General features: G+C 43.3%; 1 protein-coding gene across 2 annotated transcripts; it reads left to right on the top strand.

The window, feature by feature from the left end:
• The first annotated feature begins 5,643 nt into the window (after positions 1-5,643).
• On the top strand, positions 5,644-27,671 carry IDH3A (isocitrate dehydrogenase (NAD(+)) 3 catalytic subunit alpha). 2 transcript variants are annotated; one of them, XM_008015728.3, is made up of 11 exons: positions 5,644-5,737; positions 11,832-11,894; positions 14,172-14,255; positions 16,826-16,940; positions 18,630-18,817; positions 19,282-19,415; positions 20,548-20,650; positions 20,755-20,819; positions 22,157-22,241; positions 23,320-23,472; positions 26,066-27,671. In XM_008015728.3, exons 1-11 carry the CDS (start codon positions 5,711-5,713, stop codon positions 26,147-26,149), a joined length of 1,101 nt encoding a protein of 366 aa, XP_008013919.1. In that variant the 5' UTR covers positions 5,644-5,710; the 3' UTR covers positions 26,150-27,671. The 2 variants fall into 2 exon arrangements, with proteins under 2 accessions (XP_008013919.1, XP_072868465.1); XM_073012364.1 differs by lacking the exon at positions 5,644-5,737 and adding an exon at positions 8,983-9,642.
• Positions 27,672-27,972: the final 301 nt, after the last annotated feature.

A 27,972-nucleotide genomic window follows, 5' to 3' on the forward strand; every position in this document is an offset into this window, starting at 1 on the left:
TAGACCCTTTAGGGCCTTATGGGGCGCTTCCAGGGCATTGCCTTTTACTTGGAGAGAGAGAGGATGTCGCTGGCAGTTTGGGGCAGAAAAGGATGTGTCTGTCTTATGTTTGAACACAATCCTTCTGGCAGGAGATGGATTTTAAGGGGCAGAAGCAGGGAAGCCAGTTTGGGGGCCACTGCATTGGTGGCTCAAGAGATGACTCTGACTTGGACCCTGGTGGCAGCAGCTGCCAAGGGGAAAAATGTCCAAAACTGAACCTATTTTGAAAACAGCTGATCTTCAAGCTTTTGGCCTCAGCAACTAGGAGGCTGGAGTTGAATTTTATTGGGTGGGGGAATTCTGTGGGAGGGAGCAGGTTTCCTTCTACTCTTTGTTCACATATAAAAAGAAGTTATAAGAGAACATAGATAATAGTTTAAATTTTGATTTTTTTCTGAACATTCAACCATAAACATTTACCAAGATGCTAAAGTCTTCATAATAATCACTTAAAAATTTTTTTTTTTTGGCCAGGTGTGGTGGCTCATGCCTGTAATCCCAGCACTTTGGGAGGCCGAGGCGGGTGGATCACGAGGTCAGGAGATCGAGACCATCCTGGCAAACATGGTGAAACCCCGTCTCTATTAAAAATACAAAAAAATTAGCCAGGCGTGGTGGTGGGTGCCTGTAGTCCCAGCTACTCAGGAGCCTGAGGCAGGAGAATGGCGTGAACCTAGGAGGCGGAGCTTGCAGTGAGCCAAGATAGTGCCACTGCACTCCAGCCTGGACGACAGAGAGAGACTATGTCTCAAAAAATAATAATAATAATTTTTTTAAAAATTTTATTTTTAGAGATAGGGTCTCCCTCTGTCATCCCGGCTGGAGTGCAGTGGTGCAATCATGGCTCACTGTAGCCTCTTAACTCCTGGGCTCAAGTGAGCCTTCCACCTCAGCCTCTCAAGTGGCTGGGACTACAGGTACATGCCACCATGCCTGGCTAAATTTTTATATTTTTGTAGAGACAATGTCTTGCTATATTGCCCAGGCTGGTCTTGAACTCCTGGCCTCAAGTGATCACCTCGGCCTCCCAAAGTGCTGGGATTGCAGATGTAAGCCACCATGCGAGGCCACTGATCACTTTCGAAGGCTGCATGATGGTCCATTTCATTCATTTCCCCTAAATTACATAACCATTTCCTCTGTTAATCATTTAGACTGTTTTTGTTTTTCTTTTTAGTTTTCAAAATTAAGGATAATTGTATAATGAATATCTTTGTGTTGATGGCTTTTTCTTCCCGGATTTTTTTCCCCCAAGAGTTTAATTCTCAGGAATGGATTTACTAGGTGAAAGAGTAAGAACAGTTAATGTGTCTCTTGAGACACATTGCTAAACTGTTTTCCAAAGAGATTGTGGAAATTTATAAGGCCAGCCAAGCAGTGCACTATACATTGGATGGTATAAGGCATTGTATTTTATTAATATTTTAAAATAAAAATAAATTTTTTAAGAAATTTGCATGCATTTGACTATTGTTAAGGTCGACCATTTATTTAAAAGTTTCTTTGGCTGTGTATTGATTATTCAGGTCCTTTTCCCTTTTTTTTTTTCCCGAGATGGAGTCTCACTCAGTCACCCAGGCTGGAGTGCAGTGGTGCAATCTCGCCTCACTGCAACCTCCACCTCCCAGGTTCAAGTGATTCTCCCACCTCAGCCTCCCCAATAGCTGGCTATTTTAAGTAGAGAGGGGGTTTCACTATGTTGACCAGGCTGGTCTTGAACTCCTGACCTTATGATCTGCCCGCTTCAGCCTCCCAAAGTGCTGGGATTACAGGCATGAGCCACCGCGCCAGGCCTATGTTTTTTGTTTTGTTTTGTTTTGTTTGAGACGGAGTCTTGCTCTGTCGCCCAGGCTGGAGTGCAGTGGCATGATCTCAGCTCACTGCAACCTCCACCTCCCAGGTTCAAGCAGTTCTCTGCCTCAGCCTCCTCAGTAGCTGGGAATACAGGTGCCCGCCACCACGCCCGGCTAATTTTTTGTATTTTTAGTAGAGAAGGCCTTTCACCATCTTGGCCAGGCTGGTCTTGAACTCCTGACCTTGTGATCCACCCACCTCTGCCTCCCAAAGTGCTGGGATTACAGGCGTGAGCCACCGCGCCTGGCCCCCCTTTCCCATTTATTTACTAAAGTCCTCATACCTTCTTCACCAATTTGTTGGATCTTTTCCTAACTTAGAGAAAGGGATGAACCCTTTGCCAATCATATCTTTAATGAAAATAATATTTTAAATCAAGTAGGAAAACTGTTGAAATGAATTTGTTTCTTTTGTACCAAAAAACAAACACTTGGTATGTGAATACTTATATTCTGTTTTGCTGATTTGTTCACTTAAAAATTGCTATCTTTATTTATTTATTTATTTATTTATTTAATTTATTTATTTGCGGCAGAGTTTCGCTTTGTCACCCAGGTTGGAATGCAGTGGCGCGATCTTGAATAACTGCAACCTCCGCCTCCCAGGTTTAAGTGATTCTCCTGCCTCAGTCTCCTGAGTAGCTAGGACTACAGGCGCACACCACCACGCCTGGCTAATTTAGAGATAGGGTTTCACCATACTGGCCAGGCTGGTCTCGAACTCCTGACCTCAGGCGATCCACCCGCCTCGGCCTCCCAAAGTTCTGGGATTACAGGAGTGAGCCACCGCGCCTGGCCTCTTGATTTTAAAATCTTTTTTTTCCCTTAGAGTGAAGCACACCTGGATTGGATAGTGCTTGTTTTTACAGATAAGGGTGCACTTTCTAGATTCTTCTCCTGAGTGGCAAAGTTTTCCCACCATCTTATCCAAACATACCTTGCTGATGGTATCTCTGGGCACTACACAGTGCAAGGGACAGGGAAAAAGGGCTTTTCCAGAGGAGAGTGATCTGCATCTTGGAGGAATTCTAGAACATGTTCAAGGAATGGTGACTGGGGCTTCTGGAGCCAAGGGCTGACTCAGGGAACAGATCTCAGCTCAAGGTGAGGTCATTTTTTTCTCCTGCATGTCCCTCTAGCTGCTGACATTTTACCTCTTCAAGGACTGACTCAAATGCCATCTCCGTTGTGGCATCTTGATCACCACCCAACCTCCATCTGAGACTTCTGAGTTTCTCCCTCGCTAGATCTGGAGGGCAGCGGTGGGTCTTGTTCATTTTTTGTTCTTACAGTGCACTTCATAGAGACTGGCTTGGGAAGCCTTCGTAGGATTGGACTGGCCCTCAGAGGAAGTTTAGCAGGTAGGAGAACTGCCTTTTACTTAGGAAGCTTCCTAGTGTGAATGCCAGCATCATCACTTACTAGCTGTACTTCAGTTTTCTCATAGGGTTGTTGTGAAGATTAAATGAAGATTGGACAAAGTCAATCAATGTTTATTTCACAATCACTGAGCAGCAAGTATTCCTTGTGTACCAGTGTCTGTTCCAGAAACGAAGTCATAAGAGATCATCAGGATTATCTCTGGACTTAAGGCATATCTTCTCTCTCTCTCTTTTTTTTGAAAGAGTCTCGCTCTGTCACCCAGACTGGAGTGCAGTGCCATGATCTCGGCTCACTGCAACCTCTGCCACCTGGGTTCAAACGATTCTGATGCCTCAGTCTCCTGAGTCGCTGGGATTACAGGCATGTGCCACCACGCCCAGCTAATTTTTGTATTTTCAGTAGAGACAGGGTTTCGCCACGTTGGTCAGGCTGGTCTCCAACTCCTGACTTCAAGTGATCCACCTGCATCGGCCACCCAAAGTGCTGGGATTACAGGCGTGAGCCACCACGCCTGGCCCAAAGCATATCTTCTCAATGGCACACAGCAGAAGAGAATGTGATGTTTCCCAGGAGAGGTGGGATCCGAGTCCTAGAGGGCTCTGAGTAGGGAGAGGGGGACACATTTGTGGGTCTTGGGAGCTTTTACAACTTTTACTACTTCCGAACATGTAAGCTGAGTCTTGAAAAGGAGCTGGAATTTCAGCCAGTAGAAGTGGGGCAACAGGGCATTGAAGCTGAGGGAATGGCATGACTATAGGCACAGAGAGGTAAAATATGGGAAGTATCTGGGGGCTGGCCAGCAGTCCTAGTTGGCTGGCGCTCCAGGTCTTTGGGGCTGGAAGGGGTGGTGGGAAATCAGGCTGAAAAAAGACAGTGGTGTGAGAGGAGAGTGCAAGGGAGAGCCAGGGGGTTTCAGAGCCAGGGCGAGCCCTGGTCAGAGCTGTGCCTGAAGGGGAAGACCGGGAGGGCAGGTTGGTGGGTGAAGAGGCTGTTATAAGAGCCTGTGCCCGAGGTGCTCAGACCTGAAGGAGGGCAGGGGTGACACACTGGGGATGGAGGAACTGTGGGAGAACACTTCAGGATGGGACTGTCAGGGCCTGATGAGGGGGAGAGGCCCAATGGAAAGGGGTTGATAAAAGCCCTCCTTCCTGACAAGGCCACAGACTTAGCTGCAGTTTATTATTTAGGTCATAAAAGCGCTTGGGATCACTCCTCTACTGCACTCATCACCTCCCTGGGTGGGTGGGCAGCTCCTCTCTGGATAGAACCCTTCCCAGGGTAGGGTAGCAGAGACCTGGTTTAAACACCTGACCTCCCTTGGCACCCAGCTAGAGGCCTGGCCATCAGCAGGAGCTCAGGAGTTTGTGATGGACAGGGAGAGGACGAGGGGAAAGGTAAGTATGGATGTTATTTCTTCAGAGAAGCATTCCCTGATCTCCAGGTTAGGTTTGAATCAGGTTGCCTGATTTTGCCTTGCCATAGCTCCTTGCTCTTTTGCTTCTTGGCACAACAGTTTTAATGACATATGTGTGTGACACTTGATTGATGCCTGTCTTTCCTACTGGACACTAAGCCCCAGCACTTAAAACAGTGCCTGGCATCTAGTTGACCCTCAGAAATATTTGTAGAGCTAAAAAGACAGATTAGTAGTTGCCTGGGATTGAGGACAGGAGCGGGATTGACTATAAATGGACACAAGGAACATTTTTATATGCTCAAAAACTAGATTGTGGTGATGGTTGTGCAACTGTTTACATTTACTAAAAATCATCGAACTGTACACTTAGAGTGAGTAAACGTTATGATATATAAATTATACTTCAATAAAGCTGGTAAAAAATAAAATTCGGCCAGGCACAGTGGCTCATTTTGTGAGCCTGGGGCGAGCAGATCGCTGGGCTTAGTAATTATTTGATCCCAGGAGGTCGAGGCTTTGTAGTGAACCTGTTCGCGCTACTGCACTCCAGCTTGGGCGAGAGAGCGAGACCCAGTCTCAAAAAAAAAAAAATCAAAATTTGTGGAATGAGAAAATTATGTGTCTTCCTCCACAGGATTGTAAACTCTATGAGAAGCGCTATATCCCCAAGATCCTAGAAGATTAATCAGCACCTAGTAGGTGTGGAACAAACGTCTTACCTAAACAGCGAGTCAATGAACCAGGGAGTAGAGGAGGAAGCTTTCCCTGAGATCCCGGCTAGGCAGTTTCCGGGTCCGCCTGGCGCTCAGCCAGGAAAGTCACAGCGAGACGAGCCCGGCCATTGGCTAGTGGAATGTCCAGGGGCGGGGCAGCGAGCGAGCGCGAAGCAATCCTGAGGCGGTCTCGGGGGCGGGGCTCCTAGGGGGCGTGACCGTGCAGGGGCGGGCTCCGAGGGTGGGGAGGGCGCTTGCGCACTGCTGCTGCCGCTGTCGCCGCGGAGCCAGGAGGGAAAGCGATGGCTGGGCCCGCGTGGATCTCCAAGGTGAGCGCTGGCAGGCCGGCGTGTGGCAGGGAGGCTGGTCGCGAGGGCTGGCAGGAGAGCCGGCCGCGTGCCGGGTGTGGGCGGGCGCGCAGGCCAGACAGGGTGGCGGTGGCGGCCCACGGGGTCAGCTTGGGAGCCGGTCCTCGCCTCCCGTGCCCCGCGCTCCGTGGCCGGCTCGCAGTTTATGGGCCGCCCCGGGCCCGGTCAGCAGCGCAGAGGCGGGGACGGCGTCAAGGTCAAGGCGGGGGGCGCCGGTCCTACTCCTGCCGAGACCCGGCTGCCGTCACCCGCATCCGCCCGGGCCAGAGTCCAGGCTTCGCGCCAAGCCCGGGAAAGTCACGGGAACCTCTGCCCTGGCTGCGGCCCTGCTGCCGGACTGATCCTCTCAGCAACGCCCAGACCTCTCATCCGCTGTCTCCGCGGCTCTTGGCCGGGGAACCGCAGGTGCCACGGGCACTGGCGTTGAGCTTGGGAGGTTTTCCCAGGTGAGAGAATCCTGGGGCCCTTTTCCCTATCAGATTGTTTTCCCTTTGGCGCTCTTCCCAGTCAGACCTCTAGTGCTCTTGTAGCTATTTCCCCTTCAGAGGATATAGGGCATCTTACACCTTGGAATTACCATCTGAACCTTCAGAGAGAGACCAGGAGAGCCTTCCTTTTACCTTTCATTGATGGGAATCCTGCAATCTGGAACGCTTTAGCTCTCCTTGACAGCTCAGATGCTGGAGCTGGAAAGGGTTTTAGATCATCTATGCGGTTCCTTAGCTTCTCAGTGGACCTAACTTGTGCCTGAAGAAGAACTTGCTCAAGGTGACACAGGAGGTCGGTGTCAGCTGGGAGAGGAACCTAGGTGTCTTGGTTCCCATTTCCCAAGGTCACATAACAAATTATGGGTACAGGCCATCAGGCCTCAAGTCTCCTGTTGCTACGAAAGGGTGGTCCCCTAGAAATCCATAAACAATTTAACGTTTTTCTATAAGTTTGATACTACTTTTCTCTCTTTTTTTCGGTTTAAAGAGAGGTCCAGAGATGCACTGTTATCTAATGAAAAGATCTCTGTACTGGAATTTAGGAGTCCCAGATTTAAATCCTAGCAATGCCACTGATTGACTATGTGACCCTAAGTAAATTGCTAAACATCTCTAAGCCTTAATATGCCCATCTGTGAATATCTATACTTAACATCACGGAGTTGTTTGAATATTAAATAAAATAATGTATGCGCAAGCACTTCGTATTTACGGAAGGAACACAAAAATCTGAAGCTTTCTTATCAATGTTTATCTGTCATCCAACAGACAGTGGTTTTCATGGGCAGCATTAACTGTTTTTTTTTTGTTTTGTTTTGTTTTTTTGAGACGGAGTCTCGCTCTGTCGCCCAGGCTAGAGTGCAGTGTCGCGATCTCGGCTCACTGCAAGCTCCACCTCCCGGGTTCACGCCATTCTCCTGCCTCAGCCTCCGAGTAGCTGGGACTACAGGCACGCACCACCACGCCCGGCTAATTTTTTGTATTTTTAGTAGAGACGGGGTTTCACTGTGTTAGTCAGGATGGTCTTGATTTTCTGACCTCGTGATCCGCGCGCCTCGGCCTCCCAAAGTGCTGGGATTACAGCGGTGGCGTGAGCCACCGCGCCCGGCGTTAACTGGCTTTTTTGTTCAATAACTAGGTTCTACTTTGTCACGCTCTTCAGACCCAGATTTGCTTGTGTTGATAAGGCTTATGTCACATTTGCTTCTAAAAGTAAAGCAACTTCTGTGTCACTGTGAAAACTGAACTCAGTCCTTTAATCTCTGAACTTACGTTAAATACCCAATTCATCTTTGGTAGGTACATTTGCCTTCACAGTGAGGCACTAAAGCAACACTTGATAATGATTGTGCTGGTAAATTTGTTTTGCCTTTAGTGTGATCTGCACGAAAAAAACCCTCATAGTAGGTATTCAGAAACTGTTGGGTTGTGGAGTCAGACGATGAGGTTCTCTGACATGTACTCCCTGTGTGACCTTTGGCAGAGTCATTTGACTTCTGGGCCAGCTTCTCACTTTAGGGATTGGAGCAGAAGGTGGCTCAGAGGCTGACCCCAGGATGGTGGAGGTGCAGAACTGCATGCCGGTTTCAATCAGGACAGTTCCTCTGTTGAGTTTCCATTTAAGATTGTTTGTGGCCAGGCATGGTGGCTCATGCCTGTAACTCTAGCACTTTGGGAGGCCAAGGCGGGCGGATCACTTGAGGTGGAGAATTCAAGACCAGCCTGGCCAACATGTTGGAACCCCATCTCTGCTAAAAATACAAAAATTTGCTGGGCGTGGTGGCGTGCTCCTGTAATCCCAGCTACTTGGGAGGCTGAGGCAGGAGAATTGCTTGAACCCAGGATGTGGAGGCTGTGGTAAGTGGAGATCATGCTCTCACCTGGGTAACAGCAAGACTCTGTCTCAAAAAAAAAAAAAAAAAGATTTTTTTTTTTAAACGCATCTCAGAACCCGTGTACAACATTATTTACATGTTTTTAAGTTGGAGCCCGGAGGTAAAAAAGGAAATGAGTTACGGATTAAGATGGCCCACAACCTGAAGTCCAAAGTTCAGGGTTTTGGTCCAGGCTCCATCAGCCTGGCCTCAGTTTCCTCATCTGAAAAGTGCCACTAATGCCTATCTCTACAGGTTTTATATAAATAAAATGATGTGAGAGATATATATATATATGTATATGAGTATTCTATACAGTAGAAATCCTGCCGTCTCAGCCTTCCATGTAGCTGGGACTACTGGTGTGTGCCACCATACCGGCTAATATTTAAAATTTTTTTGTAGAGGTAGGGGTCTCACTCTGTTGCCTAGGCTGATTGGTCAGATCTTATGTCACAAAGACATAAGCTAGTTTTGTGTGAATGTCTTTTTCCTCTTTTTTGGGCTGGGAGAGGAGAAAGAACTCATGTCAATTTTTTTTTTTTTTTTTTTTGAGACAGAGTTTCGATCCTGTTGCCCAGGCTGGAGTGGAATGGCATGATCTTGGCTCACTGCAACCTCCACCTCCCAGGTTCAAGTGATTCTCCTGCCTCAGCCTCCCAAGTAGCTGGGATTACAGGCACCCACCATCACACCCGGCTGATATTTGTGTTTTTAGTAGAGACAGGGTTTCACCACATTGGCCAGGCTGGTCTTGAACTCCTGACCTTAGGTGATCCACCCGCCTCAGCCTCCCAAAGTGCTGGGATTACAAGCCTGAGCCACTGCACCCGGCCCTCTTTTTTTTTTTTTTTTTTTGAGATAGAGTTTTGCTCTTGTCACCCAGGCTGGAGTGCAATGGCGCGATCTTGGCTCACTGCAACGTCTGCCTCCCGGGTTCAAGTGATTCTCCTCCCGCAGCCTCCCTGAGTAGCTGGGATTACAGGCATGTGCCACCACGCCTGGCTAATTTTGTATTTTTAGTAGAGACAGGGTTTCTTCATGTTGGTCAGGCTGGTCTTGAACTCCTGACCTCAGGTGATCTGCCCGCCTCAGCCTCCCAAAGTGCTAGGATTACAGGCGTGAGCCACGGCACCCAGCCTCATGTCAGTTTTATTCTCTGTCTGTCACAAAGTAACCTTTAAAGGGTGGTTTGGGAAATTTTATTTTACTTAAAGTTCTGGGTCGTTGTGATGACTTAGGTGCAGTACTACTTTATTCTAAGATCATGCAAGAGTGATGACAAACATGGAAAAGAAGATCATTGCAAGTATTAATGCTATTTGCTGGGTTGGAAACTCTTCAGGTAGAGATGTGACTGAGGCTGGACTCAGTTTCTTTTTTTTTTTTAAATTATTGATTACCTTCTATGAGCCAAGGACTGTTCTAGACACTAGATACAACAGTGAACAAGACACAAATCCTTACGCTCCTGGGTTTCCATTGCTGCCCCCAGCATACGCAGGTAGGATGGGTTTACATGTTGAAAATCAGTCATTTTGGTCTGGTCTTTTTCATTCTTTCCTTTTTTTTTTTTTTTTTTGGTCCATTACCCAGGCTGGAGTGCAGAGGCTGATTTTCATAGCTCACAGAAGCCTCAAACTCCTGGCTCAAGCAGTCCTGAGCTCAAGCCGACTCAGCCTCCCACGTAGCTGAGACCATTGGTGTGCGCCACCATACCTGGCTAATTTTGTAGAGACAGGGTCTCACTTTGTTGCCCAGGCTGGTTGGTTGGGTCTTCTGTCACAAGGACATGAGTTTTGTGTGAATGTCTTTTCCTTCTTTTTTGTTCAGGGAGAGAAGAAAGGACACGTGCCCATTTTCTTGTCACAAAGTAGCCTTTAAATGGCCTCCCTTCCAATAGCCCACTCGCTGGTGGATGAATCATGCCCTAGGATTAACATTTTGGCCAATGGTTTTGGCATAGAGTATTCTTTTGGATTTGGCCGTGTCTTATTTTCAACGCAGAGTCATCACTATAGTTACCAGAAGATTAGAGAATAAAATTCATTCATACCTTTTTTGGCTATTGGTTGTTAGATGCCAATAAATATTTCAGCAAAGGTTCGGACCCCAGAAAAATATATCAAGACAGGATACAACAAATGTGTCTTTGCTCATGTATCTAGCAGGAGAAAAAGTTGCTTTTAAAAAAATTTAATGCGGCTGGGTGCGGTGGCTCATGCCTGTAATTCCAGCACTCCTGGGTGTCCAAGGTGGGTGGATCACCTGAGGTCAGGAGTTTGAGACCAGCCTGGCCAACATGGAGAAACCCTATCTCTACTAAAAATACAAAAAGCTTAGCTGGGCGTGGTGGCGCATGCCTGTAATCCCACCTACTTTCGGGAGGCTGAGGCAGGAGAATCGCTTGAACCCGGGAGGTGGAGGTTGCAGTGAGCCAAGGTTCCACCATTGCACTCCAGCCTGGGCAACAAGAGTGAAACTCTGTCTCAAAAAAAAAAAAATTAATGCATTTTAATACCTTTGGTCTATGTAGATTCTTTTTTTATATTGTTTATAGTAATGTAGTATGACTTTGTACCTGTTCTCAAGGACTAAGTTATTAAAGTTTATAATAAACCTTTAAAATTTATATTTCTGGTATATGATAATGTTAATTGGAGAGGAAAAAAAAAAAAACACGTACCAGTGGTAATATCTTGGTGTGGTGGGATTACTGGGTAACTTTTATTTTATTTTTTGTATCTTTTCCTAGTCCCAGCAAACTGATAGTAATGACCACATTACCTATATTATCAGAAGAAACAATAATTTATTTAAAATCTTTATTCTGTATGGCATGGGCATCAGATGGTATTAAATAAACTTTCTTAGATTTTACTATAAAGTGTAATTTCTTAATATTCACAGAATAGATATAATGTATAATTGAAGGAACACTGGACCAGGAGTCAGAAGACCTGTATGTGGGTTTCCATTTTGCCAATTATTCTCTGTGTGACCTTAGGCAAATCCTCTTCTTTGGGACCAGTGTCTTCCCTTATGAAATAAGCAAGTTGCCAGGTGTCGTGGTGCACACCTGTAATCCCACCTACTCAGGAGGTTGAAGCAAGAGGGTCACCTGAGCCCAGGAGCTGGAGGCTGTAGCGAGTTATGATTGTGCCTTTGAATAGTCACTGCACTCCATCCTGGGCAACCTAGGGAGACTCCGTCTCAAAAAGCCTAAAACAACAAGAAATAAGCGAGTTGTGCTCTGGATTTCATGAGGAACATCCTGGCTCTAAAATTAATAGTTATTTTCTTAGAGTATATGTTACCCTTAAATTGACCTGATGGTCAAGAATGTTGGCACAAAATGATCCACTCATTTGAGAAAAGTCCGTATGTTTGAGCTGAAAAAGTAGTTTTATTCTACCTTCAACATCTTTCATTTGACAACTTATATTAGTTAAATTGACTTTGAAATATATAGTACTTAGGTTGTCAATCTAAAGTAAAAATTTGAGTATTTAGGCTTTCAAATCTGAGATAGCTTGCCACATTGAGCTAATACATGAGATTTGTATTCCTGGGAAGCTACTGAATATATCTGTGCCAAGTTGCAGCATTACCAACCATCAGGACTTCCTCGCTCTTCTTTACTGTGTGTGGTTTAATTCTGTGCATGATGTCTCTCTGTTGATATTAATATAGGTCTCTCGGCTGCTGGGGGCATTCCGCAACCCAAAACAGGTGACCAGAGGTTTTACTGGTGGTGTGAGTATAATTATGTCTTTTATTTTTTCCTTTTAGAAGTTTCTCAAGAAAGATGCGCTAATGTATTTATTACATAGCATTTTATCTCCATTCATTTAAAATTAGGCAAAATTGGCCATATTTATAATGTATGTTGAAATTATTGACTGACATGCACAAATCTATTAGGTTACTTACACATTTGAAAGAATTGTCTGACAGCTGGCTATGTAAGTTTGTCGCATTAATATCTTGAAGGAGCCTTATTAAAAATAGATAGAAAGTACCCTTGAGCCTGTTATTTTATTTCACAATCTTGTTTCAGTGAGACAGCCTTTTTCAAAACTTGTACAAGTTGAGAGAAAATTGTTGAGAAGCTTCAAAACCTGCTTTGCATTGTTATTTTATGAGCTTCCCTAAACCCAGTAGATGGAATGCCAATTAGGAATGCCTGGAACATCTATAAGCCCTATAGGCTTGTACTTTCCTTATATAGGCTTTGTAGACTATCACAGTAGTAGATCATCTGTTGTTCATTAAATCTGCTGCTTTTAGAATTCCCAGCATCAGAGTTCTGTGCTTTAAAAGCTGATACCACATTTTTGGAACATTCTAAGACTGTGGGTCAGTGACTTCCTATTTGTTTTTATTCCCGCCCCCGCCTTTTACGGAATCTGATTTGGATTTCATAATTCCTATACTCCCATATAACATCTTTGCCATGTAAGATTTATAAGACCATAGTACTTTTTTTCCTCCATTTACTTTCTGTATTGTGGAAGAAAAGTAGATTTTCTGTTGACTTGATGACATTTATTATTACATGTTGGGAGAACAGGAAGAAGCAGCCAAAGCGTTCTTTTGGCTCTGCTTATGCCAAGAATGCAGGATAGGGCTTGCACTTCAGGCTCGAGGATAGCCATGCTAGCATTTCAAACGCATTCTGAAAGCGAATAAGATGATCATTGCTCTCTGCTATTATTTAATTTTCAGACTATTTATTTGAAAAAAAAATTTGCTTGATAGAGGAGATTATTTTTGAAGAAATAAGAGAATATATTTATTTTTTTAAAGATTTCTTCAACCTGAGAAAACTGGTATGAGCCTTAGCCCTGGCTAAGACTGAGGTGGGAGACTGAGGTGGGAGACTTGCTTAAGGCCAGGAGTTCGAGGCTGCAGTGAGCTGTGGTCACACCTGTGAGTAGCCACTGCGCTCTTGCCTGGCAACGTAGTGAGTCCTCATCTCTAAAAAATAAAAACTGAAAATTAGAAAGATGAAAAAAATAAAAATGTCTCTTCAGTTGTACAGAAAAAAATCAGAAATAATTAGTCCACCAATCTGGGCAGACAATCATTGGAAGCAAAGGACCAAGGAAACTTGAATTAGTGATTTTTTTTAAATGCAGTTCAAGCAACTAGAATTGAAAAAAAGCCAAGCCCCTAGGTGGGGTGAAGTCCCAAGATAATAAAATATATGGTTCCCAAATGGAAAAAGAGGTGCTGATCTTCTCCCTTACGTATTTCTGCGTTTGAAATGCTGGCTTCGTTTTGCCTGAAGCCTTAGAGTAAATCATTGCTGTTACATTATAAAAACAATAATTGTCATTCTAAGTGTGACTCAGGCTTTGCAGGTATGATGACGGATACTATTCTTTTTAGTTGCAGATCAACTTTGCCAAGCTTATGTAGATTACTCTTAGATTTAAGCAGACAGTTTTATAGAGGAACTAAGAAAAAAATGGAAGCTCTCTTGATAAAAAGTCTGATTTTCCCTGAGTACCAAAACAGACCTCAGTAATATTTTAGAAATGTGTCTGAAAGTGTTTTGCAAGACTGAAGAAGAAGTTGCATGAGAAGCTTTCCAGGATCACAATGAAAAGGAAAGGAAAACACTTGCATTCATGAGAAACCCTCTAAATTTTAGTGAGAGAACATGGTTAATTTTTTGTTGTTGTTGTCTTTGGTTTTAAAGGTTTGAATTAATTGGTCTCTTTGCAGCTTGTCTGAAAAGAAATAGCAATTAGGAAATCTACCTGATAGTTTGTTTTCGTTTAAGTAAAGAGTATCATTTGGGTTCTTTTTAAAACCTCTGAACTCAGGTAAAGAGCAGGATTGCAGAGTCTCTGTTGATTCCTGCCTCCCCTTTGATGACCCTGGGGGAGGTATATCTGTTTTCTTAACAGCATTTGAATCTTTCTGAGACATCTCATGAAGTGGATTTCTCTGTCAAAATATTCTTTTTTAAGCCTTCAAAAATAAAAATTCTTACTGTCTTCTTTGATGATTTCTTATGTTCAGGTTCAGACAGTAACTTTAATTCCAGGAGATGGTATTGGCCCAGAAATTTCAGCTGCAGTTATGAAGATTTTTGATGCTGCCAAAGTAAGTGGACTTAAAAAATACATTTAATGATGATTCACTGAAAAGTTTTCTTAGCCAGTTGGATTCTGTGAACTTTTAGGATGCATTGTACACATTCTATGAAATTTAGTAAGGTCTGTTGTTCATCTCCACAGATTGTCACTTTAACAGTGTGTATCTCAGTGTTTGCTACTGCCATTATTTCTTTCTTTTCTTTTCTTTTCTTTTTTTTCTTTTCTTTCTTTTCTTCTTTCTATTTAGAGATGAGGTCTCGCTCTATTCCCCCAGGCTGGTCTTGAACTCTAGGGCTCAAGCGATATTCCCACCTTCACCTCCCAAAGTGCTTGGATTATAGGTGTGAGCCACCGCACCTGGCTGGCTGCTCCTATTGTTGATAGTTTAAACTCCTGCGTTGGCGTCAGTTATATGTAATCAAAGTAGTACTGTAGTATTTGTGGATCTTTAAGTCCTGCTTGGGTTTGAGATCTTTTAAACCCTGCCAAATCACCCACCTTTTTGCAAAAAAAAAAGACTAGAATTGATGTTTCAAAAATCTATATAGGCGCTTTTGAAATAATCTCTTTAAAATAAAGTTTTTGATGTGTTATCAAGAATGGAGTGTTATTACTTCTAACAGCTGAGCCTTTGATACAGGTAGATAATTTTAAAATTCTGTAAGTGGATTCAGCTGTAAGCTGCTTGTGACCAGCACTGTGTCTGTCTCTGAACTTCTGTCCTAGGACATGCTCAGTGTGCTGGCTGTTAAATGTGTGTGTACACACATGAAGGATGTAGGTAGAGAAAGGGATGTTTGTTTATACCTTCAACTGGTACATTCATAGGTTATGCAATACATATATGTATGGGATCTGATTTGGATTTCATAATTCCTATATTCCTATATATATATATTCCTATACTTCATATATATATTTCTATACTTCATATATATATATATATATTTTTTTTTTTTTTTTTTTTGAGACAGAGTTTTGCTCTTGTTGCCCAGGCTGAAGCGCAGTGGAGCGATCTTGGCTCACTGCAACCTCTACCTCCTGGGTTCAAGTGATTCTTCTGTCTCAACTTCCCAGATAGCTGGGATTACAGGCACATGCCACCACACCTGGCTAATTTTTGTATTTTTAGTAGAGATGGGTTTCATTATATCGGTCAGGCTGGTCTCGAACTCCTGACCTCAGATGATCTGCCCACCTTGGCCTCCAGGATTACAGGTGTGAGCCACTGGGCCTGGCCTATATATATATTTTTAAAAATATAATATTGTTTTTTAAAAACGGCTTTATCAAGATATAATTCATCCTTTTATTTATTTTTTATTTTTAATTTGTTTTGAGACATTGTTTCACTCTTAATGCACAGGCTGGGGTGCAATGGCGTGATCTTGGCTCACTGCAACCTCTGTCTCCCAGGTTCAAGCTATTCTCCTGCCTCAGCCTCCCGAGTAGCTGGGATTACAGGTGCCCACAACCACACCCAGCTAATTTTTGAATTTTTAGTAGAGGCAGGGTTTCACCATGTTGGCCAGGCTGGGCTAGAACTCCTGACCTCAGGTGATCTACCCACCTTGGCTTCCCAAAGTACAGGGATTACAGGCATTGAGCCACCACGCCGGGCCTAATTCATCCTTATAAAGTGCACCTTTCAATCCAGTGGTTTTTAGTACATTCACAGAGTCATGCAGCCATCACCACAATCTAATTTTGGACCATTTTCCTCACCCTAAAAGAAACCCCATACCCTATGCAGTCGCTCCCCATTTCGTCTCTCTCCCTCCCTACCTCCTCCCCCTTTTTCCTCCCCAGCCCTAGGCAGCCAACCACTCATCTACTGTCTATATCTATAGGTTCGCCTATTTGGGACATTTCATATAAATAGAATCTTATATGGTCTTTTATGATTGGCTTCTTTCACTTAGCACGATGTTTTTAAGTTTCATCCATGTATCAGTACTATATAATGTTTCTGTGAACCATATTCCTCTGTTCTTTATGATACTCTAATTATAGCCACTCTTAAGAGCCCTTGTGAAAAACAAATAAGTGGGCAGGTGGTGGCTGGGAGTGATGACTGGGCATAGGTAATGTGGAGAATTCCTCTGGGCCTGCTAGAGAATGACATCTCTTCTTGCATGCCAGGAACTTTCTGGACCTTTACTGTTTTTAGCAGTCACATCCAAAGTTGAAAAAGGGCTGAGCATGGTAGCTCACATCTGTAATCCCAGCACTTTGGGAGGGTGAGGTGGGCAGATCACCTGAGGTCAGTAGTTCGAGACCAGCCTGGCAAGACCCCGTCTCTACAAAAAAAAATACAAAAAATATTAGCTGGGTGTGGTGACGTGCGCCTGTAATCCCAGCTACTTGGGAGGCTGAGGCAAGAGAATCGCTTGAACCTAGGAGGCGGAGGTTACAGTGAGCCAAGATCGTGCCACTGCACTCTAGCCTGGTCAACAGAGCGGGACTCCATCTCAAAAACAAAGTTGAAAGTTGAATAAGTTTGTTCATCATTGCAGTATGAATGTCAGTTTCCTTTAAGTCTCTCCAGCTCACTGTGCTCTGTAATGTGGCATCTAGGCACCTATTCAGTGGGAGGAGCGGAACGTCACTGCCATTCAAGGACCCGGAGGAAAGTGGATGATACCTTCAGAGGCTAAAGAGTCCATGGATAAGAACAAGATGGGCTTGAAAGGTAGCACTGAAGTAGAGACCGGGGTTTTTACAGATTTCCGCTAGAGGGGTTACATAGTTTTGAAAATGTATGCATTTAAACTGAATAAGGCCTGGCCTTCTGTGAAAGTAAAACCATTCTTTTATGAAGAAACTACTCACAGTAAGATGCTTTATTCATTTGGGATATTTTTTCCCCCAGTAAAAGCATTAAAGTATTACTGGATGATGCCAAATAACAGTATCTCTATTTAATCTTGAACTACATGTATCTTTTGCTTAATTTTTACATTTGTATATTTATTTATTTATTTTAATTATTTTTTGCGACAGAGTCTCGCTCTGTCGCCCAGGCTAGAGTGCAGTGGTGTGATCACAGCTCACTGCAGCCTTGACCTCCTGAGCTCAAGCGATCCTCTTACCTCAGCCTCCCGAGTAGATGGGACTACAGGTGTGCCACCATGCCCAGCTCATTTTTAAAAAAGTTCTTTGTAGAGGTTCGGTCTCACTATGTTTCCCAGGCTGATCTGGAATACCTAAGCTCAAGCAATCCTTCTGCCTCTGCCTCCCAAAGTGCTGGGTTTACAGGCCTGACTGAGCCACTGTGCCTGGCCTACATTTTTTTTTTTTTTTTTTTGAGACGGAGTCTCGCTCTGTCGCTCAGGCTGGAGTGCAGTGGCCGGATCTCTGCTCACTGCAAGCTCCGCCTCCCGGGTTCGCGCAATTCTCCTGCCTCAGCCTCCCGAGCAGCTGGGACTACAGGCGCCCGCCACCTCGCCCGGCTTATTTTTTTGTATTTTTAGTAGAGACGGGGTTTCACCGTGTTAGCCAGGATGGTCTCGATCTCCTGACCTCGTGATCCGCCCGTCTCGGCCTCCCAAAGTGCTGGGATTACAGGCTTGAGCCACCGCGCCCGTCCTGGCCTACATTTTTATCATTATTTTAATTAATACATGTTTAAGGTCATGATTCAAAAATACTAGCATGGGGTAGATTTAAATTCAGCATAGGCTTTATTTTTATATTTTTTGAGAGTCTTGCTGTGTCGCCCAGGCTGGAGTGCAGTGGTGTGATCTCGGCTCACTACAACCTCCGCCTCCCAGGTTCAAGCTATTCTCCTGCCTCAGCCTCCAAGTAGCTGGGACTACAGGCACACACAACAATGCCCAGCTAATTTTTGTATTTTTAGTAGAGACAAGGTTTCCCCATGTTGGCCAGGCTGGTCTTGGACTCCTGACCTTAAGTGATCCACCTGCCTTGGCTTCCCAAAGTGCTAGGATTACAGGCCTGAGCCACCACGCCCGGCAAGCATAGGCTTTAAAACCACAGACAGAACCAACATTGAATCTTATCTCTGCTACTTACTGGCTAGAAGGCTTGGGCAAATTTTTTTATTCTTAGTTTCTTTTTTCTTTTTTCTTCATTTTCAAATGACAGTAACAGAGTTGCTATTGTACAGGTTGATGGTAAAGATTAGATCATGTCAAGCACATGATTACAATGCTTGATCCTCAGGAAGTTCTTAAGATAAGAAATGCAGTTCATGTTTCAGAAAGCTCCCATGAGGAAGTTTTCCTCCTTCATTTGAGTCTCAGGTAGAGAGTGAATTAGAGGCAGAACACATTTCACAAGGTAGCCTAGGTGGGTTAGTAGGTCACACGTGAGACCAGAATGCCTTCTAGTGTCATCTGAGTTTTCTTCTGTATAACAGGCCCTTTGAAGACCCCAATAGCAGCCGGTCACCCATCTATGAATTTACTGCTGCGCAAAACATTTGACCTTTACGCAAATGTTCGACCATGTGTCTCTATCGAAGGCTATAAAACCCCTTACACTGATGTAAATATTGTGACCATTCGAGAGAACACAGAAGGAGAATACAGTGGAATTGAGCATGTGGTATGTTCACTCCAGATTCCTTTTTATTAAACCTGCTTGGACTGCTTTCTGTGCATCTGGGACCCCAGAGACGGAACTGCTTTATCTCTGTGAGGAGTTGTGGGTGTTTGTCTTGGTACCAGATGTCTGGCTGACAGTACTCAAACAGATGTAAGGCATAGTGGTTCAGGTCACAAGGTTGGGAATATGCCCTCTGAATTTTGAATCCCTCACTTCACAGGTACGCTCTTCCGCAGGTGACTGTCCCTGCATCTCAGCTTTCTTCATCTGTGCAGTGGGGCTCATAATACCTCTTATGGCTGGAGTTAATATGAACCCCATCGACACAGCAGTGTGTGTGATTAGTCATGCTAGCTGGCACTGTGCAGGCCTGCCACAAATGTTACTGTCTACTCCCCACCCTCTGTCTCCCACGGCGTTGCTGTCACACGCTTTCCAGCGAGGCGGGACTTCCTCTCTTGCAGATCGTTGATGGAGTTGTGCAGAGTATCAAGCTCATCACCGAGGGGGCGAGCAAGCGCATTGCTGAGTTTGCCTTTGAGTATGCCCGGAATAACCACCGGAGCAATGTCACGGCGGTGCACAAAGCCAACATCATGTGAGCTCCTTGCAGGGACCGGCACCCCATCTTGCTTTGTTGTGGGACAGCAGTGACAGGGCCTCCCTTTCTCCTCTTCAGCTTGCTCCTTGATTCCTAATATCTTTGAAAAAGAACCTTGTAACAATCTAAAGATCCGGCATCTCTCTTCTGTCAGAGTCTCCCCCTTTTTTTTTTTTTTTTTTTTTTGAGATGGAGTCTCTTTGTGTTGCCCAGGCTGGAGTGCAGTGGCGCGATCTTGGCTCACTACAACCTCCGCCTCCCAAGTTCCAGCAATTCTCCTGCCTCAGCTCCCTGAGTAGCTGGGACTACAGGCCCATGCCACCATGCCTGGCTAATTTTTGTATTTTCAGTAGAGACGGGGTTTCACCATGTTGGCCAGGCTGGTCTCAAACTCCTGACCTTAGTTGATCCACTTTCCTTGGGCTCCCAAAGTGCTAGGATTACAGGCATGAGCCACTGTGCCCGGCCTGGAGTCTCCTGTTTACTGTGCCTCACTGGGCGAATGACAGGAGCAAATGAGGAGGGGATAGTGATTCAGGTCCTGGAAGCTCAAGGAGGGACTGAGGGTTATCAGGAAAGGAAGCTGGAGCCTCTGGGTCCCCAGATGCTGTGGCCATCAGCAGAGGCCACATAGCATACGTTTTAGAAGTGGAATAGTGGGAGGCTTAAAGTAGTGCTAACAATACCTGATGTGTTACTTTGGCCATTTAAATTCTCATTCAGAAGCTGTTAAAGTCCTCTGAATATGTTAACAGTTTTCCTAACCTAAGAGAAGCATTGAACATGCAAAACAGTAAAACTATTTAAATTATTATGTTAACCTTTGAAAGCAGTTTTAATCATATTAGTGGATATTTCTTCATTCTTGTTAGACAACACTATAAAAATATAGTCTTCTCTATTATCATCAAACTATTTTATATTTTTACCCTTTTATACTTTCAGAAGGATCCTAAGACATTTTCAGCTTGTATTTTATTAACTACCTAAGAAATAATTTTATTGTAATTGAGATCAGGTAGCTTGGCTTCTGGAACTTAAATTTCTCGAACTTACTTTACTTCTTTGATTTGATTCTTTTCTTTCTGTAAGACTTTTTTTTCAGCAGTTTTTATTTGATTAAATACAGGCGGATGTCAGATGGGCTTTTTCTACAAAAATGCAGGGAAGTTGCAGAAAACTGTAAAGATATTAAATTTAATGAGATGTACCTTGATACAGTATGTTTGAATGTAAGTATATATTCACACTTACCTGCTACTTTTTATGGTGAATAGCGTGTGTGTTGTGGGGATGCAGATTTTGATTACTAAATGCACAAATGTATTCCTTGTAGATGGTACAAGATCCTTCCCAATTTGATGTTCTTGTTATGCCAAATTTGTATGGAGACATCCTTAGGTGAGTCTGGCTGCAACCTTTTTATTTTAGCCTATAATTTACTTATAAACATCCTAACATAATTATGGCTTAACATTTTCAATGGAGTATTATAAAATAAAGTGTTACAACATATGAATTGAATTCTAACAATTCAGGTTGTGATATGAATTATTACATGTTGGGTGACTTGTTCCTTCATTTATTTGCCAAATCATCACTGGGCTCTTTCTCCCTAATCATTAGCTCACTCTTCCCAGTTTTTAAATGTTTCATTGATTGACTGATTTCAAGGTTTTGTTATGTATAGCTAGGTAGGTGGGTGGTCGTTGTTACTATATTTTGGTAACTTTTGACATAATTTCAGACTTACAGAAAAGTTGTAAGAATGGCACAAAGAATTCCCTTGTACTCAACACCCAGATTCCACATTCCCCAGATGTCAGCATTTTATCACATTTACTTTATTAGTCCTTCCCATTTTCCCTCCCTTCCTCCTTCCTCCCTTCCTCTTCCTCCTTTCCTCCTTTGTCTGTGCCTCTCTCTCTCTCTCTCTTTTACACACACATACACACACACACACAGTGAGAGAGAGAGATAAGATGTTGGCCAAATGGTGATTTTCTAAGGCCATTTTTTCTATATTTATGAGTTGGCACACAACTGTAAGAATGTTTTTCCTTCTTGTTTATCTGTCAATATGGACATGGTTTTGTTTTTCTTTCTTTTTTTTTATGATAGAGTCTTGCTCTGTCTCTCAGGCTGGAGTGCAGTGGCACGATCTTGGCTCACTGCAACCTCCACCTCCCAGGTTCGAGTGTTTCTCCTGCCTCAGCCCCCTGAGTAGTTGGTATTATTACAGGTGCACACCACCACACTTGGCTAATTTTTGTATTTTTAGTAGAGACGGGGTTTCGCCATGTTGGCCAGGCTAGTCTCAAACTCCTGACCTCAAGTGATCTGCCCACCTTGGCCTCCCAAAGTGCTGGGATTACAGGTGTGAGCCACTGAGCCTGGCTGTGGACATGGTTTTCTGTTTTATTCAGTGATATATCCATCATCATAATCATGAATATTGATGCCTAGGTTGTCCTAACTTGGCTGGTGGGGATCCCTTCACCATGTCTCCTGTGTCCTTTTGACACGGCCCTTCGTTCTTTGAACCTTGCCTTGCTTTCTGACACAGTAAGCTGCTCGAGCTCATCTGTATTTTCCTAACCTTAGCCCTGGAATCAGCCATTTATCCAAGGAACGCTAGTTCCTTTTAGTGGAGAATGATAATTAAAAACTAAAATCTGAGTGCTAGGTGAGATGTTTTATTTTTCAAAACATTCTTTGAAATGCTTTTCTTCCCCTAGTGACCTGTGTGCAGGATTGATCGGAGGTCTTGGTGTGACACCAAGTGGCAACATTGGAGCCAATGGGGTTGCAATTTTTGAGTCGGTAAGGACCCTGACACCTGAAACAGAATTCAGGTCAGAACAGCGTGTGAACTCAGGAGGAGTTATCTGTATAAGTACTCTTTAATTCATTTTTCAAATTGTCAAAACAAAATGATGCTTTTTTTTTTTTTTTCTTGAGATGGAGTCTCGCTCCATCACCCAGGCTGGAGTGCAGTGGTGCAATCTTGGCTCGCTACAACCTCTGCCTCCCAGGTTCAAGTGATTCTTTTGCCTCAGCCTCTCAAGTAGCTGGGATTACAGGTGTGTGCCACCACACCTGGCTAATTTTTATATTTTTAGGAGAGATGGGGTTTCACCATGTTGGCCAGGCTGTTCTTGAACTCCTGATCTCAGATGATCCATCCGCCTTGGCCTCCCAAAGTGCTGGGATTACAGGTGTGAGCCATTGCGCCCAGCCTGTGTTTGTTATATGTACATATATATATATGTACATATATATATATATATATATGTTTGGTTTATCTCTTCATTTCCCTCCAGATATTTGTTATGTATCCTTCCTTCCTTAAAATATTTTACCAAAAATTGACTGAAAAAGATTGTTGGTCTATATTTTTATACTTAAAAAAAATTACTTTAGCCCTTTATTTCTCCAAGTCTTTACTTATTTATTTATTTTTGAGTTGGGGCCTTGTTCTGTCACCCAGGCTGGAGTACACTGGCGTGATCATAGCTCACTGCAGGCTTGAACTGCTAGGCTTAAGCAATCCTCCTGCCTCAGCCTCCCAAGTAGCTGGCACTGTAGTCACACACCACCACACCTGGCTAATTTCTAATTTTTTTGTAGAAATGGGGTCTCACTATGTTTCCCAGGCTGTTCTTGAACTCCTGACCTCAAGTGATCCTCCTGGCCTATCAAAGTGTTGCGATTACAGGTGTGAGCTATCACGCCCAACCCAGACTTTATTTCTTCAGTCCGTATCAGATGAATTGCATGCAGTAGCTTTCAGTGCATATTTTCTATTGCTGAGGAAAGATGATTAATACTCCAGCTTCCCCAGAAGAGGACTGTTAGTTCTTGTCTCTCCCCTGATGATGCTACTTTTCCCAATGTGTAGGTTCATGGGACAGCTCCAGACATTGCAGGCAAGGACATGGCGAATCCCACAGCCCTGCTGCTCAGTGCCGTGATGATGTTGCGCCACATGGGACTTTTTGACCATGCTGCAAGAATTGAGGCTGCATGTTTTGCTACAATTAAGGATGGAAAGGTAACAGGAATCTTGATTTACTTGTGCTGGGTAAAATGCATTGCTTCCATGTGTTTTATCTGAGTGAAAGGGACAGTGACAGATAATAGTTCTCATGCGGACCCAAGCATTTGATGTTGAACAAGGATTCTTAATGTGGGTCCCAGATTGAATGGGGTATGTGGGCATATGTGTGCATTTTCTGAGGTGAGGATCTAGATATTTCATCCAAAAAAAGTTAAGAAGCACTGACATCAAGACATCAGTGTACAGTGGAAAGGTCAGTGGTTTGGGAGCCAGCATCAGGTACATGCCCAATTATCCTATTATTAGTATCCTATTATTAGCTGTGTGACCTTGGCAAGGTGCATTGATTTTTTTTTTTTTTTTTTTTTTTGAGACAGACTCTTGCTCTGTCTCCCAGGCTGGGGTGCGGTATCACAATCTTGGCTCACTGCAACCTCCACCTCCCTGGTTCAAGTGATTCTCCTGCCTCAGCCTCCCTAGTAGCTGGGATGATAGGCGTGTGCCACCACGCTCAACTAAGTTTTGTACTTTTAGTAGAGATGGGGTTTCACCATGCTGGCCAGGCTGGTTTCGAACTCCTGACCTCAAGTGATCCTCCCACCCAGCCTCCCAAAGTGCTGGGATTACAGGCCTGAGCCACTGCACCCAGCCAAGTTCATTGATTTTTATAGACAACTTTTTCCTCTTCATAACAAACGTCTATTGAGTGTACCTTATAAGGTGTGAAGAATAACATGATGAATAGGGTAACATGCTGAGCCTCAAGGAGCTGGGAATCTAGTGGCAGATACAGATGCAGATGTGCCTCTAATACAGTAGTCTTATATGTCACACTATGTGCATCTATAATACAAAAGCAATCCAGAAGTTTTATAAAAGTAATAACTAATATTAATTGAATACTTACACAACTTTTAAGTTCTTTATATATCTCAGCGAAGTTTTTCTATAACTCTTTGAAATAGATGCTATAATTCCATTTTATAGATGAGGAAACTGAGGTACAGAGAGATTAAATAATTTGTCCAAGGTTTTACAGCTCCTAAATGACCAAGTTGGTATTAACACCCAGTCTGGGTCTTACCCAACAAGCTTCTCTGCCTCCGTAAGCAACTGTGGCCCGTGGAAGAAGTGTGGCGGGTTATTTCCGAAGTGAGAGGAGATAATGCACTTGAAGACTCATCCCTAATTTGAGGTCCTTTTTAACAAAAATTGTGAAAAATATGCATAACATAAAATTTACCATTTTAGCCATATTTAGGTATACAGTTCAATAATGTTAAGTACATTCACATTGTAATGTAACCATTGCTGTCAGTCATCTCCAGATCAGTTTCATTTTCTCAAACTGAGACTCTGCACCCATTAAACAGTAACTTTCCCTTCCCCCTCCCATCCTCTGGCACCCGCCGTTCTGCTTCCTGTCTCTATGAATTTGACTACTCTAGGTACCTCATGTAAATGGAATCATACAGCATTTGTCCTTTAAGTCTGGCTTATTTCACTTAGCATAGTATCTTCAAAGTTGGTCCCTTCTTTTAAAAAGAATTCTGTAATTTGAAATTATATCGTGGTAGTCACATTGGAGGTCATATGATTTTCTTATTCTTTAAAGTTATATTTGGGAAGTTATAATCTACAGCCCAGTAGAGAGGTGCCTGAATTACACAGTGAGCCCTTTTATTGTGTAGGATGGAAAGATAAAGAGAATTAAATATATTGGGGTCTGTATGCAGGAAAGAAAGGATAAGCTGGTAGAACAGATCGGTTGTATGGGAGGCTTTCTTTCCTAAAGAGGGAGGTTTAAGAGTTAATGATTTAGGCAGCTGTGGTGGTGCATGCCTGTAGTTGCAGCTATAGGCTGAGGCAGGAGGATCACCTTAGCCTCTGAGTTCAAGACCAGACTGGGCCACATAATGAGACCCCATCTCTTTTTTTAAAAAGAAGAGTTAGTGATTTAAATATTTCCTTCGTATTTGTTTCCCAGCCTCCAAAAATAGATCAGATACAAAAATTAGTTGGGTATGGTGGCATGCACTTGTAATCCCAGCTATTTGGGAGGTTGAGGCAGGAGAATCGCTTGAACCCAGGAGGCAAAGGTTGTGGTGAGCTGGGATCGTGCCACTGCACTCCAGCCTGGGCAACAGAGTGAGACTCCATCTCAAAAAATAATAATAATAAAAACAAAAATAGATCAAAATATGTCTCAGGTCTATTCCTGAGACATATTTCCCAAGGATTTTTATGAAACTTCTTGTTTAGATTTGCTTTTATTTAAATATCCATGACCAACTAATCTGTATTAGGGTCCACTGTGTGAACAAAGGGAAAATTTTGGTAAAGCTCCCTTTGCGTCAAGAGCGCCTTATTCTTTGCGGAGTGTGTTGTATACACTATGAGATTGGATCCCGATCCTCCTGGGCTGGGTAGATGGTGGTGGAGTGGTTCCTCACTTGGAAATGAGGAACTAAATGAAAGAGCAGCCAAGTAACTTGCCCAGGTGGCATCTCACTGAGGGCTTTAAAATCTTCTTGGTTTAGTTTAGTTTGTGGATACATCTTTTATTTTTGCTTTTTCCTTTTCTCAGAGCTTGACAAAAGATTTGGGAGGCAATGCAAAATGCTCAGACTTCACAGAGGAAATCTGTCGCCGAGTAAAAGATTTAGATTAATGCTTCTACGACTGGTATTTGCATCAGTCACTCTAAATGGACACCACATAAACCTCTATTTAGAATACCTACGTATGTATGCATTGGTTTACTTGTTTCTTGACAGTACATTTTTAGATCTGGCCTTTTCTTAATGAAATCTGCGCAAAAGATGCAGGTGGATGTCCCTAGGTCTGTTTTCAAGGAACTTTTTCCAAGTGCTTGTTTTATTTATTAAGTGTCTACCTGGTAAATGTTTTTTTTTGTAAACTCTGAGTGGACTGTATCATTTGCTATTCTAAACCATTTTACACTTAAGTTAAAATAGTTTATCTTCAGCTGTAAATATCAGGATACAGAATTAATAAGAGAAAATGTCTAACTTTTTAAGAAAAACCTTATTTTCTTTGGTTGTTGAAAAACATAATGGAAATAAAACAGGATATTGATGTAATAGCACAAAATGACACTCTTATAAAACTAAATGGGCACAAGAGAAATTTCCTGGGAAAGTTCACATCAAAGAGTGAATGTGGTATATTTCTAAATGATATGGAAAATAGAGACAGATGTGTCCTTTACAGAAATTACTGATTATGAATAAAAACTTCAGATCCGAGAAATATATAATGAGAGATATAATTTTTGTTAATGACAAAGGTAATATATTGGATACAAAAACACAAATGTATTGCGCATTCAATTATTTTGTTGTCTTGAGATTTAATATTCTTTCCAAGAGCTTTTAATGAAGCAGAGAGCTAGTACTTCATTTTCATTGGATACATTTTCAGCATCATGAGTTGTCACAGCCTCTGAGCCCCTGATCTTAAGCCAGAAGGGCTGAGTGTATTGTAAACTTATTCTTGCACGTTGCTGTTTGGGAATGGACCACACTACAGCTGGTAGTTCTGGGGGCGATACTGCTGAAAGGCCTGAACACATGTATTTTGGCTGCAATTGAGGAACTCGGGATGCTGACTATTAATTTTGTATTTCAGCAACTGCCCCTTCTCCTATCCCAGAGCACCAATTACTGCCCTCTGCCTCAGCAGTACAAGATGACATTCCAAAGACTGGAGGCGACTCAGCCTGAGTTAATTCACAAAATTGTGCCATGCTGGGGCTTGAGCTTGGGCTTAGGCTTGGGCTCAGCTTTTGACCTTCAGGTGTCTCCTTTCCCTTCCTGCCTTCCTCTCCCTTATCCTCCGCTGCAGCATGATTTTCTTAATCTTCAGACACTCACTATTTTCATGAACAGTTACCCTCTGGCCCCACAACCAAAGACAACTCATGACCTCCCTTGGCCCTTGTGTAACATTGCAAACCTGTGGCTTTGCAAAATGTACCCAGGTCACAAGGGGATTTTTTTTTTTTTTTTTAGCAATGATATTCCTGTCTGGGTCACTTTTTAAACTTGTAAGCAGACTTATAATCTTAAATGTATTTTCCTTTGTTTAAGCTGCTGCTTTCTCTGTTTCATTGGCTTGAGCTAGTTATCAGTGGCTCTTGGGTTCAAAGTAATAAAGAATTCCAAAACTGATTGAGATGTTTGCTTTCTCTACCTGTTTCCTGTTCAGATGCCTTCAGTCATTTTGGCTCAGTTTGCTACTGAGAATGGCTGCTTCCCATATTTAGAGTGGAAGTGGGGTGGTCTGGTGGCGACAGGCTAACGTAGAGTTGGCTGTTTTTATGAGAATGCTCCACTTGACGCCATCCTGCACCTTTGTTTATTCCAGGGCACTAATGGTCACTCGCACGCCTGCTGTGCACAGTCCTGTGAGTTAAATACCCACTACTGTCTGCACTGGTCCCACCTGCTCAATTGACAAAAAAATCAGGTC

This window comes from Chlorocebus sabaeus, chromosome 26 (genome assembly GCF_047675955.1).
Source record: "Chlorocebus sabaeus isolate Y175 chromosome 26, mChlSab1.0.hap1, whole genome shotgun sequence".
Lineage (NCBI taxonomy): Eukaryota > Metazoa > Chordata > Mammalia > Primates > Cercopithecidae > Chlorocebus > Chlorocebus sabaeus.